The 13,489-nt window shown below is 42.4% G+C and overlaps 1 protein-coding gene across 7 annotated transcripts in view; it reads right to left on the reverse strand.

Moving 5' to 3' along the window:
- LOC149309223 (serine/threonine-protein kinase tousled-like 2) overlaps positions 1-12,356 on the reverse strand; it is a 47,852-nt gene extending 35,496 nt beyond the window's left edge. The window contains exons 1-2 of one of the 7 annotated variants that reach the window (XM_089531995.1): positions 11,976-12,356; positions 3,166-3,248 (exon numbers count right to left, since the gene is read on the reverse strand). In XM_089531995.1, the coding sequence (XP_089388121.1) occupies positions 3,166-3,246 (81 nt within the window). In that variant the 5' untranslated portion in view covers positions 3,247-3,248; positions 11,976-12,356. Of the gene's footprint in view, positions 1-3,165; positions 3,249-3,598; positions 3,620-4,350; positions 4,396-9,231; positions 9,240-10,122; positions 11,088-11,771; positions 11,860-11,884; positions 11,956-11,975 lie in introns of those variants that run through there. The other 6 variants (XM_089531996.1, XM_089531997.1, XM_089531993.1 and 3 more) reach the window with 6 other exon arrangements.
- Between the last annotated feature and the right edge of the window lie 1,133 nt (positions 12,357-13,489).

The following is a 13,489-nucleotide window of genomic DNA, read 5'->3' on the forward strand; positions in this document are numbered from 1 at the left end:
CATCTGTATCATGATGACACAGAACTCCTATTTCTCTCTTTGTTCTGAACTAGGTGAAGCTCTGAATGTCCCAGGCTGGTATTTGGCAAATGCAGTGAACCAGATAAAGGCTACACAATCTTCAAAATGCTGGTTTTGACATATAAAGCTCGACATGCCTTGGTACCTTGAGAACCTTGGTACCAGACAGAATGATTCCTCCTACAACAATGTAACAGAGACGGTCTTCTGAATGGTGGCCTCCCAAAATGGAGCATTTTCTATAGGGAAGGTTACCATCTTTTCAGCACTAGATTAAGATTTAGCTTTCCCAGGCCTAGTCAGATCTTTTCAGCACAGCAATATGTTGGTGGTTTTAGGTCCTGGAGTTACTGATTTGGATTTAGTCTCACATTTTGGACTGTATCGTGCTTCATTGTCCAGGCTGAATTTATGTATTAAATTTTAATCATTAGATAATGAGGAAATGGAAATAGTTAAAGATTCCCCATATCCTGGATCAAACATTGATCACAATGAGACTGCAATCAAGAGATAAGAAGACTAGGAATGGGGAGGGCAGCAATGAAAAAACTAGAACAAGATCTTAAAGAGCAAAGATATACAGTTCAGCACTGAAGTTAGAATCATCCAAGCCATAGTATTTCCCATCACAACATGCGGATGTGATAGCTGGACAGTGAAGAAAGCCGACAGAAAGAAAATCAACTCATCTGAGATGTGGTGCTGGAGGAGAGTGCTAAGGATACTGTGGACAGTCAAAAAGACAAACAAATGGGTCCTAGAAAAGATCAAGCCTGAACTCTCCCTGGAAACCAAGATGTCGAAACTGAGGCTGGCGTATTCTGGCTGCAACATGAGAAGACACGACTCACTAGAAAAGATAATGATGTTGGTAAAGGTAGAGAGGGATATAGAAGGAGAGGAAGACTACATGCCAGATGGTTGGACTCAATCAGGGAAGCCATGGGCTTGAATCTGCAGGATCTAAATGGAGGCCAGGAAGTCTTGGAGATGTCTCATCCACAGAGTTGCCATGAGTCGGTCGGTGCTGACTCAAAAGCAGTTAACACACACATAGGAGTACATATGCATCTAAGGAAACTGACTCAAGTCTCTGAAAGCTCATGCTATCAGCTTCTTTCTTTCAACAAGATCCCTTTGCAGAAGTGTGTGTGTGTGCGTGCATCTATAGGACTACTACTCCCAGTATATATAGGAAAGAGAGGAGGAGGAGAGAGAGTCCTTTGTGTGTGTGTGTGAGAATAGATTAAACCGGAACTCTCCCTGGAAGCCAAGATGATCAAACAGAGGCTGTCGTACTTTGGCCACATCATGAGAAGGCAAGACTCACCAGAAAAGACTATCATGCTAGGGAAAGAAGAAGGCAGTAGAAAGAGATGAAGACCATACACTAGATGAATAGAGTCAATCAAGGAGGCCATGGGCCTGAATCTGCAGGACCTAAGCAGACCAGTGGGGAATAGGGAGGCTTGGAGATGTGTCATCCACAGAGTCACCATGAGTTGGGCCAACTTGAGAGCAGTTAACAACAACAAAATATTATTGCTTTGTTTTAAAACTGTTAAATAACTCCCACAGAACCAGTATAGGTATCTAAACAAATACCGTCACCACAGCAAATTGACTGTGATGTTCCTGAAATTCCTACATTCAAGTGCTTTATCAGCCACTTAAGCAGGTTATGTTTATCAGCCTCACTTCTCAATTTGTAAAAATGGATATTCTATGATCCACAACCTTATAATTTTCTACCCACATCCGGGAAGTAGTAATCATGCTGCTGAGAACCCAGGTAGCATGTGATTTCTCTTCTAAACTCACCGAGCTACCAGAAGTGATTCTAGTTGCTGTCTGCATCTCCTAGATCTTTATAAAATACAGTAACATTGTGAAGAAAAACCGATCACTTACTAGCATTTCTGGAAAACTGACTTTCACAGCTGGACCTCTCTCAAGGGCTGTAGGTCTTAAACATCAACAGGCTACACATCTTTGCAGAGATAACTGCCCTACACTTGATTATGAGAAACATGTCTGAAAAATGTTACGGTCAGCCCTCCAGTTCCAAGGATTCTTTATCCATGGATTCAACTATCCACAGCTTGAAAATATTCCAAAAATATATAAATTCCAAAAAGGAAACCTTTTTTTAATTTTATATAAGGGACACCATTTTATTACATTACTGTATATAATGGGTCTTGTGCACCTACAGATTTTGGTATCCATGAGGGATCCTGGAAGCAAACCCCATCGGATATCAAAAGCCATTGTTGTTCCACCTGGACACACAGAGGTCAATACACAAATAATTCCAACCCACCTCAGATAGCACAAATGTGTTCCTTTTCTCCAGTCTTACCTGGATACTATATTCTAAAAACAACTGCAAAAGTGCATAAAGAGTACTGCCATGTCGAATTCTCCTGCCTGTACATATATCAAAAATGTTTCTTCACAGATGTACGCATATTTCTAAACTGTCTAGGAAAATTATTAAGAAAACATGTTATCAAAACATAATGCAAATGAATTGAACAGAATCGAATACTGGAAATTACAGATAGAAACTGTAAGTTAAAGTAGGCGATAATTATAGAATGGAAAGCCAAAACGGTAATATGCCAAAATTGAGGAATAGAGAGAGAAAAGAAATTAAAGAACAGTGAGAGAAAATGGACCCAGAAACGTCAACCCATCAAGAGGACCCAAAGAAATGATGAACTGTATCCAATGCAGAAGACAGAACAGAAACCTTAGCTAGTAAAATTCAGTTTGTTAGGCACACAATATACAGGACTTTTAAGATTAACTTTCCAACAAAGTTTAACACCAGCTGAGAGAAAGCATGTCACTAATTTCCTTTTCCCATAAATCATGCATGTTGTGTATCAAATCTGAGACAGCTTTGGGAGTAATGAGATTTCCAGTTATTTTGACAGAATATCTGGTTTCTGAACTTTAAGAACAAAAGCTGCTTCAACAACATCTTGATCTTATCATGAGAAGAAATATTTAAAATTACACTAAAACACACACTCAAAATTCTAACAATACCTTCAGAAATCTAATAAAATGTTACTAATTAAACACAAAATAGGGGGTGTGCATTTAATTGCATACGGCTGCACTCCTACTCACCTTCGCAACACCTGCTCCAGTAAACCTGGCTTCCAACAGTTCCTGCCGTCGTGGGTCCAGGCTGTGCAATTCTTCCATCATATCTGCCCATAAAGAAAAGTGAACTTTGTAAAGACATCCGTTGCTACAACAGGTAAAAATTAAAGCTTGTCACAATACTGGTGAAATCTACACATCTAAAGAAATATTAAAGAGTGTTAACTGACAACACACAGCTTTTGCATCACACCACAGTGTTGCCATTTTAGGGTACAACCATCCCTTAAACTATACCTATCAAGGTATCACTTCAATTTCTGCACTGTCAAGTTCTTTCTTAATTGACATGTAATTAGTACACATAATAAACACATCTGTTATATCTAGTGTGCTCCAAATCTTCTTTCTCCCATTAGCAAAGGACTGCAGAAGAGCATTTTAAACATAATCTTACCAATAGGGAACACAACTGTAAGACCAGCAAGGTAAAAAGGTCCATTGAAATCAATGGAAAAGATTAATCATAAGGGCTTGGCATGTTTAGTCTGGATTCAGCCCTCTATATTTTCCTATGTAGTCAATCCAGTAGGTGTGCTATGAACATCAGTATCTGGAAAACTTACTTTAGCAAAACTGAACCACTTTATGCCATCTACTCAACAAATATGGAGTCAGGTGTTCTGTGTTCCCCCCTCCACCACATGCTAGAAATAATTTATAACAGTTAAATAACAGTTAACTTATTAAATTATCAGGGTCGGATCCTCTCCTACCAAATGAATAGGAAACTCGTATTACACCAAGCACTTGTGGTCCATTCTAGACCAAGCAGTTTCCTAAATCTGAGTAACTTATTTTGCCTTATCATAAATTCCATTTTTGGTGATCATATCATTTCAACAGCACTGTACTAGACACTTCCTATTTTTTTATATACATTTCCTTATAATTGTGTTTTTGTGTTTAAAAAAACACACAACTGCACAGCAATTTGCACCCAACGTGCAAATTTTAACTTAAAAAATTAATTCTGCTTCCAAAGTTAGCTTTACTGACACAGGAATTAACATCCTCATAATACAAATGTACACTATTGATTTCTTATTAGTTATTTTCTTTAGATTTTTAGAATATTTTGGACTGCTTCCATTATTTCAGTAGGCAGTTTTTGGTTTCAGTTTTGCTTTCTCTTTTATTAGAACTTACACATTTCAGGTATTTGTTTTGATTGATTTGCAGTCCTCCAGTTTTACTCAATAGTGCAGTATGGATTAACATTTTAACATGAACATTTTGTAGTCCAATATACTTCAGTAGATTTTGTGTTAGACTACAAGTCTTTTGGAATGTCATGCCAATCAATATTTTTTATTTCCAGCTAAGACTTTAAGAGTCTCCACTGGATTTCAATTGTGGGTTGATGCTCTGAAAACAAATAGTGTAGGAGGGCTTAAGTACTGCAACATTTAAGCACTTCAGTCCTGTGGAACATACATGAAAGAGGAAGGAAATGGGAGTATTCATTTTTGAAGCACCTGTTTGACCCCAGTATGTTCAGTTTTTTTTTTTATTTAAATGGTCCTTGCAAGGAACAAAGGAGCACTGAGAACACTATGCTTCAAATGACTCTTGATCAAATTATTAACACGTTTCCCCTGGGTAGTTCAAAGTTACCAATCAATATTCAATCATTAATCACATTTCATATCAACTACTAACAGGGAACATGATTCAAAACTGGCCTTTCCCAAGATAAAATATTAGAATTTTATTCTCTTTTGAGAATCCTGGAGCTTCTATGTTTAGTAGCCTTCCTCACAAGTCCTGCAATACAGTGATGTGCCATTCTGGATTCTTCCATATCTACCAATGCACTAGCCAGTGTTCTCGAAATGGGATCAGAGGTTGGATAGGCATCTTTCAGGAATGCTTTATTGTGTATTCCTGCATGACAGAAGGTTGGACTACATGCCCTTGAAGCCACCTCCATTTCTAAGATTCTATGACCTCTTTCCATGCTTCCCAATGAACTAAGAGGCCTCTGACATTATTCATTCAGAACTTCCAAGGAATCAGATGATCAAGCCCCTACCATTAGCCACATATGTTTACATGCACAAGTACCCTTATCCCAAAATGAGGCCAATGTGGACTGGACATGCACAGTCCAGTGCATGTCCTTTACATGCACTGAAGAAAAACCAACAAGGAAGGTGTAGTGAGAATCCACCTCTGGAAACTCCTTGCTGCTATTGAAACTACCAACGAAAAACAAATCACATCAGGCACCCAGAATAAGTCAACCAAGTGTCAGAAAGAACATAATCAATGTAACTAGTAGTGTCGCTGAAAAACATTTCAAGATGTCTTTACTTCTATTTTATTTTCAAGAGAGATAAATACTTAAGTGTTTCCAGACAAAAATGGTCATCAATTGCAGCACAATACAACTGTTCCTATTCTGCCCTCCACCATGCTACCTCCCTCAAATTTTACAATGCTGAAAGCACCACAGAAATAAAATGTGGATGGATAACAAAGGGGGATGAAGTCTTTTCTTTCCCTTTTCCTTTAGTGAATAGTAACCCAAACAAATGTGCCATGAGCCTGTTTTCTGAAGTTACCCATCCATGAACACTGAAGCAGAACCATGACAAAAAAAAGGAGAGGGGAGTACAGTAGTTAGAAATGCTGAACAGTCTCCACTCATCTTTAAAATATACAATAGAGGTAGAGCAGTAAAGTCCACTGAGCCCAATGAGTCATATATTCCTAAATGCACTGTCCCCAGAACTATCTGTTTCACTTTCATTTCCAACTAGAAGATAAAGTATTGACTGCTTCTAGCACATGCTTACAAGGAATATTCCTGAAGGGCAGAAAACGCCCTTTAGAAAGAGGAGTGGGGAAAAAACCCCAAATACGGATATGATAACATTTGTGTGTGCTCTCCATTCTTCCACCACCAATACTTTAGAATAGGGGTAGGCAACCTGCGGCCCACGGGCCGGATGCGGCCCAGCAAGGCCTTGGGACCGGCCCCAGCCTGGTCCTGCCGCCGATTGCTGCTGGTGCCTTTGGGGGGCAATTGTCTATAGAAGCCTCAGAAACATGCATTTATATTAACATTTTGTAAAAAATCAGCAAATTTTTCATGTGTCCTCCATTTTTTTTAAAAAAAGTGTCTTCCATTTGAAAATTTTGTCCTACATTTGTCCTGGTTTATTTATATATTTAATTTTCTTTTTAAAAAAATTAATTATTTATTTTTTGGCTTCGGCCCCCCAGTTGTCTGTGGGACAGCAACCCGGCCCCCGGCTCAAAAAGGTTGCCTACCCCTGCTTTAGAATGATGCTGCAGAAGAAATAACATCAGCAGATTTTTTAAAAAAGTTCATCAGTCAAGAGAAAGAGCAGGGCATTTTTTAACTGTTTCACAAACCATTTGGGAGTAGCGAGTACACTAGAAACTTTGCAAGACAATCCTGGGTGCTCTTACTGAGTTGATGTGTGGGATGTTTCTGGCCCATTCACAAAATAGTGCCTAGAAATCAAACTTTTGTTGTTGTTGTTTGACTTCAAGTTGTTTCTGAACTACGGTGACCCTGAGGCAAACCTATTTGGTAAGACTAAAAGATACGCAAAATGTCCAAAAACCTTAATACGAGGCAGCCACAATGTCTGAGGCCTAAATCAAACTGCTCATCCCAACTTCAGCAGATTCAAAGAATCAATGTGATGTACTTAAGTACCAACGAAATACTGGTTGCACCCACTATTTTTATTTCCTAAGAATGTCTCTGGGGTCTACATAAGAACCAGAAGAAGTCTTAGAAATAAAGATGGCACTGGAGTTCAGTCCTTCATTCTTTAGCATGCTACCAACCAGATAATTTTTAAAGAAGCCAGGGAGGGAAGGAAGCCTATTTGCTACCTGTGGGCAGACTGGTGCTCATAGATACCATTTTGGAAACCTCATATCTGATGCGATACTGTATCAGAATATTTAAAAGGACTGCCTTTATCTGCATGGAGACTGCTTATTCCAGGGGTAGGCAACCTGCGGCCCACGGGCCGGATGCGGCCCAGCGAGGCCTTGGGACCGGCCCCAGCCTGGTCCTGCCACCGATTGCTGCCGGTGCCTTTGGGGGGCAATTGTCTATAGAAGCCTCAGAAACATGCATTTATATTAACATTTTGTAAAAAATCAGCAAATTTTTCATGTGTCCTCTATTTTTTTAAAAAAAGTGTCTTCCATTTGAAAATTTTGTCCTACATTTGTCCTGGTTTATTTATATATTTAATTTTCTAAAAATAAAAATAAAAATATTTAATTATTTATTTTTTGGCTTCGGTCCCCAGTTGTCTGTGGGACAGCAACCTGGCCCCTGGCTCAAAAAGGTTGCCTACCCCTGGCTTATTCCCTAAAATCTTCTGGAGTGGCTCTCCTTCATGTCTTGACAAATTCCTACTTGTGCATCTCTGGGAAAAAGGGTTTCTTGTGGCTTACTCAGGCCTGGGAACTCCCTAAGTAGGGTGACTCGTCTAGACTTATAGGCCCAATTTAAGAGAAAGGTGGCATATAGATAAAATAAAATAAAGTCAGATCAAACCAGAACTCTCATCGGAAGCCCAGATGGTCAAATTGAGACTGATGTACTTTGGCCACATAATGAGAAGGCATGGATAACTAGAAAAAATAATAATGCTAGGAAACGTATAGAAGAGGGGAAGACCACATGCCAAATGGATGGACTGAATTGGGGGGTGCAGGCATGGATTTTCAGGGTCTGAGCAGAGCAGAGGAAGATAGGGAGTCTTGGAGGTGTCTCATCCACAGGGCTGCCAGGAGTCAGTGTCGAAGGCATGCAGCTAACAACAATAAAATATAATAAAATAATAGCAGCCTCTTCTCCATCTTAATCTTCCTTTGGTGGCCTTTCTCTGCAAGGTCAGCATTTGAGCAGTTAAATTCTTCAGTTTTTCTCTCTCTCGCATTTTGTTTGTTACTTCCTTTATCTGCCAACTCTTGTCTCCTTTTAGTTGTTAGTAACCTGGCAGTTATTATGATCTTATCCACTCTAAACATATTTTAATGGCAAGGAAGAATACAAATATGTACAGTACAATGATAGTTAGAAGAAATCATATTTTGACTGGAAATATATTTTTCTGGAAGTGATTCCCAAAATAAATTAGTTTAGGATCACATGTCTTTTAGAAGAAGAATTCTGAGTACAGGACTAATGCTGAACTTTTAGATCTCTTGAGACTACTGAAAAACAACTCAAAATGCTACAAGGTTACAAAATGAAGTCTGTGAACATAACACAACTCCCAGCCCTGATCTGAAACACTGGGCCTCCCCATTTGGCCTACAAAGTCTTCCAAGAAAGCTCTCTCCTTCCCCAGAAGGGAGCACAGCTCCCAAATGATCCACATACTGGAAGCACAGGGTTGTTGGGATTTTTTTAAAGAGTGTTGAGTGAAACAGCAAACCATAAGTTACACACTTGAGAAGCATTCCTCAAGAGTGCAGCTCAGCCTACTTCATCCTTGCCTTCCTTCATCCTTCATTGCCTGGGAATGTGAGCTGAGATCAAAGCTGATTCACTCAGGAGTTCATGCTTTTAAGGTGCTTCCAGTGCCTTGAACTGGGGCACCCTGAGAGCTTGAGCACTGATTCTTCAAAGTACTCTCCTGAGATCCCATTGACTCTTGCCTCAACTGCCAGGGAAAAGTGAGGGCTAAGCAAAGTCAAATTGGTGTGTTTAACTGTGATGTGTGAATAAGGAGCTAGAAAGTGAGGACAGGGGCTGCAGTGGACCTATACGTAGCAAGGATAAAGTCCCAATGGGGTTCTTACCTGGGGCCTTCTGAATTCTTAAAGCATGCTAAAATTGGAGAAAAGTATACGTGCATATTATAAACACGCTTCTAATCACCCCTTATGTGGAATCCCATGAAGTAGGAATTGAGAATTTGTAGCCCAAACCGGTGTGCCTCGTGTGTACTGGGGGAATGCAAACTCTACCCCAACGTTTTAACTAGTTTCCCAAGAAATGCTCCTACATATACCAGTACATACACTGTTCATTACTGTGGAATGGAAGTGGGATTGTGTTGCACTGATGTCCTGCTTGTAAGCATCCCCACAGGCATTTGGTTAGCCACAGAACAGCATGTTGGACTAGAGGTCTGTCCCTGTAAAAAGCATTGTTGAATCGGAAAATCAGTATACAAAGGGATCTCGCAGCACCCTTGAGACGGTGGTCCAAAACACACTGCAGAAATAATCCAATCTGAGGCTGCTTTAACATTCTGGCTCAATGCTAGGGAATCCTGGAAACTGTAGTTTTGTAAGACATTTAGCCTTCTCTGTCTGAGAGCTCTGGTGCCACAATAAACTACAATTCCCAGGATCCATTACCATTGAGCCAGGACAGTTATAGAGGTCTTAAACTGGATGATTTCTGCAGTGCGTTTTGGACCATAACCACATTCCAGCATCTGAGGAAGTAACTCTATGGTCAACTTTAACTAAAAGTCACACTGAAAGACCTAGAGATTCCTAGAGAGGACACTCCACTAGGCATTTGAAGCTCCTCCAGCGCAGTTCTATGGTCAGTGTCTGTCGGACATTGACCAGAGATTCCTAGAGAGGTGGGAAAAAAACATGGTTTTTGGTATTTGCGGTTTCCCTGCATTCATAGGGGTCTTGTGCCCCTAACCCTAGCAAATACGGAGGGACAAGTGTATTAATATTGTTAAAGAAAAGGCTGTTGTTCCTCTTGCCCACTCTCCAGTGCTACCCAATGGCCCATCTATCACAGATCTATGGGACCCACCCCTCGGCACTCCAATGAAGTGACAGGCCAGATCGTCCCTCTTTTCCCTCCTACTTCACCACTATCAAACTTAAAAGAAAAAGAAACAACACACACACATATACACACACATACACATTATAACAACGTACCCAAACTTCCATGTGGGGTGAATGCCACCACCAAGAGTGGCCTCCCCTCCCTAGAGGATCTGGTGGCTGCCATCTTAATACTACAACACATACACAAACTCTGCCCTCAGGACACACCCGAAAATTCCCACACTTCTAGGCCCAGGCTTCAGCTGCAAAAGCTAGGCCCAGAGACAAATCCTTACCGACCACATTCCCCCCCTTTAAAAGAAACACAACACCCCAAAGCACATGGTTTGATGCTCAAGCTGCCCCCTCCCCATAGGAAGTTACCATAGCAACGCTGGTCCTTTTATCTCTCTCTTTCTCTCTGTGTGTGTCCCCCCCACTCTATTTCTTTCTTCCCTCTTTCTCAGGCCTAAAGGACCCAAAGCAGCCAGCTTTTCGCCACCCGAAGACACAGATCCCATTATAGCAATGGCCAGAGAGCTCCAGTTCACCCTCGATCCCCCTCCCAAAAGTACTACAACTCCCCTTGTTTATAAGCCCAGCTCCTGCAAGCCCACTTCAAACTTTGCAAGTCTAGTTTCAACCATCTTTCTTACATTTAATACAACATTGCACATTCAACAACATACCACTGGAGTATTTCACTACAAATACAGGATGCAAACCCTCCCATGTTCACCTCTTCTTATTCTTCTATAGCCTTCTATATAACCCCCTGTGTGTTACCTGATCTTTGTAGAGACCAATAGGCCCACACCATCTCCCCCCCCCCCCCAATTTGATCCTTTCTTACTATCTGGTGTTACAGATGGGGGAGTCATAGGTCCAAACACACACACAACACACACACAACGAGGAAATAACGACCCAGTTTGAGACTGCTTTAACTCAGGGCAAGAGGGGAATCCTGGGATTTGTAGTTTGGCGTGGCACCAAAACACTCTCCGACACTCAAATGTCTCACAAAACACTACAAATCCCAACATTTCCTAACCCTGAGCAGTCAAAGTGGATTATTATCATTACTATTAGTATTATTATCATCTCTGCAGTGTGTGTGTGTGGTTTTTTTTTTGGGGGGGGGTTATAGTAGCACTTCATAAAATGGTTCAGTGGATGTCTGTGTGTGTTGTGTTGTCTGTGGGGGGAGGTTGTGTGGTTTTGGTCCCCTCCAAGAAACTGAAGACCCCCTTTAATATGGATTATGTGATTTTGATCCCCCTTCAGTTTCTTAAAGGGGGGGGGGGACGAAAACCACATAACCAACACCCCACATACACAAACACAACACACACAAACATCCACTGGACCATTTTATGCCCCCCCTAAACACACACACACACTGCAGAAATACTAATACTAATACTAATAATAATATAATCCACGTTGCCATTCCTCCTCCTCCTTCTAAGGCCTATAATGGATACACAGTCGAGTGTGTGTGTGTATATGTATATATATATGGGGTGTACCTATGCCCCCCACCCACCCGCCCCAGCGTCACCATGGCAACCAAAGCCCCCCCAATTTCCCCCTCCACTGAGGCTTTTCAGGGGTGCCTCGAGGCCTAAAGCAGCCCCAAAAGATCGACCCAATCCCCCCCTTTTGCTTCGGTTACCACAGCAACTCCAACGAGGCCTAGTCAGGAACATAATACTAAATAGCGATAATGATGATGATGATGATGATAATAGTAATACCTGAGGCGTCGTTTGTGGCGGCTCCCCACTTAGCTCCGAGGCCCCTTCTCTTATCTCTTCCCCCCACAATGACCCCCGAGGCCTAGGAAGCAGCAGCGAGGCCTAGTGCTCACCTGCCCTCCGCCTCGGAAGGACGACGGGAAAAAGCAAGCGGCCTCTTCCCCCCGTCGAATGAGGAGACCGAGGCACGGGACGCGGTCTCACCTGCGTCGGCCAGGCTAAGCTCCGCTCCTGGAGAGAGAAAACGGAGGGGCTCCCCCTTCCACCACCACACACTATTATTCTTTTAGCCTTAGTTGCTTTTTGCCATTAGGAGACGATGGAGAAAAGGAGGGGAGGCTTGGAGGTGGGAGGCGTTGTTCTCCTCAGCACGGGCGCGCAGGCCGCAAAAGCCCCGGCCTCGCGTAGATTCCACGCCGGGCAATGGGCGCCTTTTCCCGGGGAGGCATGGGCGACCCTCCAGCTTCTTGGAAAGGCTCAAATAGACAAGGGAGGCAGGTGGCATAAAGGAGGGGGATCCCCCCTTTTAAAAAAAGAGTATTCAGGTGTATTTATGGTGTGGGGGGGCGGCACCCCACATTTGACTTTCCCCCTCCTTCGCCCTATAGGACCCCCCTTTCCTATATTTCGCCCTTAGCCATTTCCCCCCCCGAAGAGCCCGGCCCCCGGATCGATTGGTGCAAATATATATATCTATATCTATATCACTTGTGAAAGCGCGGGTTGTCTCGCGAGATTTGCACGGGGTGGTGGGAGGGGGAAGGCTTTGGTTGTGGGGATGATGATGATGGTGAGAGGGAAAGGTTGGAGGGGAGGGAAGGGAAGAGGTCAGTGCAAGGAGGTGCTAAAAGGCCTGGGTGGGGCCATAGGGAAGCAAGGCTGGGATGATGATGATGATGATGATGATGGGGTTTTTGTTAGGGCCAGGCCAAAGGGACAGTGAGGAAGGAAGGCCTCAGAGTGCATGGATTTCATGTTGTGGTTGTTGCTGCTGCTGTGTGTCTTTAAGGCATCTCTGACTTATGGCCACCCTGAGGCAAACCTAGTCATGAGGAATTTAGACTTCAGCCTTAGAAAACCTCATGCTGCCAACCTTTCTTTCTTTCATTTTTAGTCTTAAAGGTGCTGTAAGATCTCTCAGCATACTAACATCAATTGATAGGCCAAGAGATCTTGTAGCGCCCTTTGAGACTTACCAAAAGGAGCAAAATTGGTGGCATGAGCTTTCTGAGACTTCAGTCTACTTCCTCAGATGCATTAGCATCAGTCGAATGAATGACAACATCAAGGGACGCTCAGGAAGGTCTCGGAGTGTGTGGCTTTCATGTTCATAGAATCATAGAGTTGGAAGAGACTGCAAAGGCCATCCAGTCCAACTCCCTGCCATGCAGGAACTTTCAATCAAAGTATACCCAACAGATGGCCATCCAGTCTCTGTTTAAAGACTTCCAAGGAAGGAGACGCCACTACACTCCGGGGGAGTGTGTGCCACTGTCTAACAACCCTTACTGTCAGAAAATTCCTTCTAATGTTGAGGTGGAATCTCTTTTCCTGTAGCTTGCATCCATTGTTCTGTGTCCTAGTCTCTGGAGCAGCAGAAAACAAGCTTGCTCCATCGTCAATATGACACCCCTTCAAATACTTAAACAGGGCTATCATATCACCTCTTAACCTTGTCTTTTCCAGGCTAAACATACCCAGCTCCCTAAGTCTCTCCT

This window comes from Sceloporus occidentalis, unplaced genomic scaffold (assembly GCF_023333645.1).
Source record: "Sceloporus occidentalis isolate IW3139 unplaced genomic scaffold, rSceOcc1.0.p SCAF_7, whole genome shotgun sequence".
Lineage (NCBI taxonomy): Eukaryota > Metazoa > Chordata > Lepidosauria > Squamata > Phrynosomatidae > Sceloporus > Sceloporus occidentalis.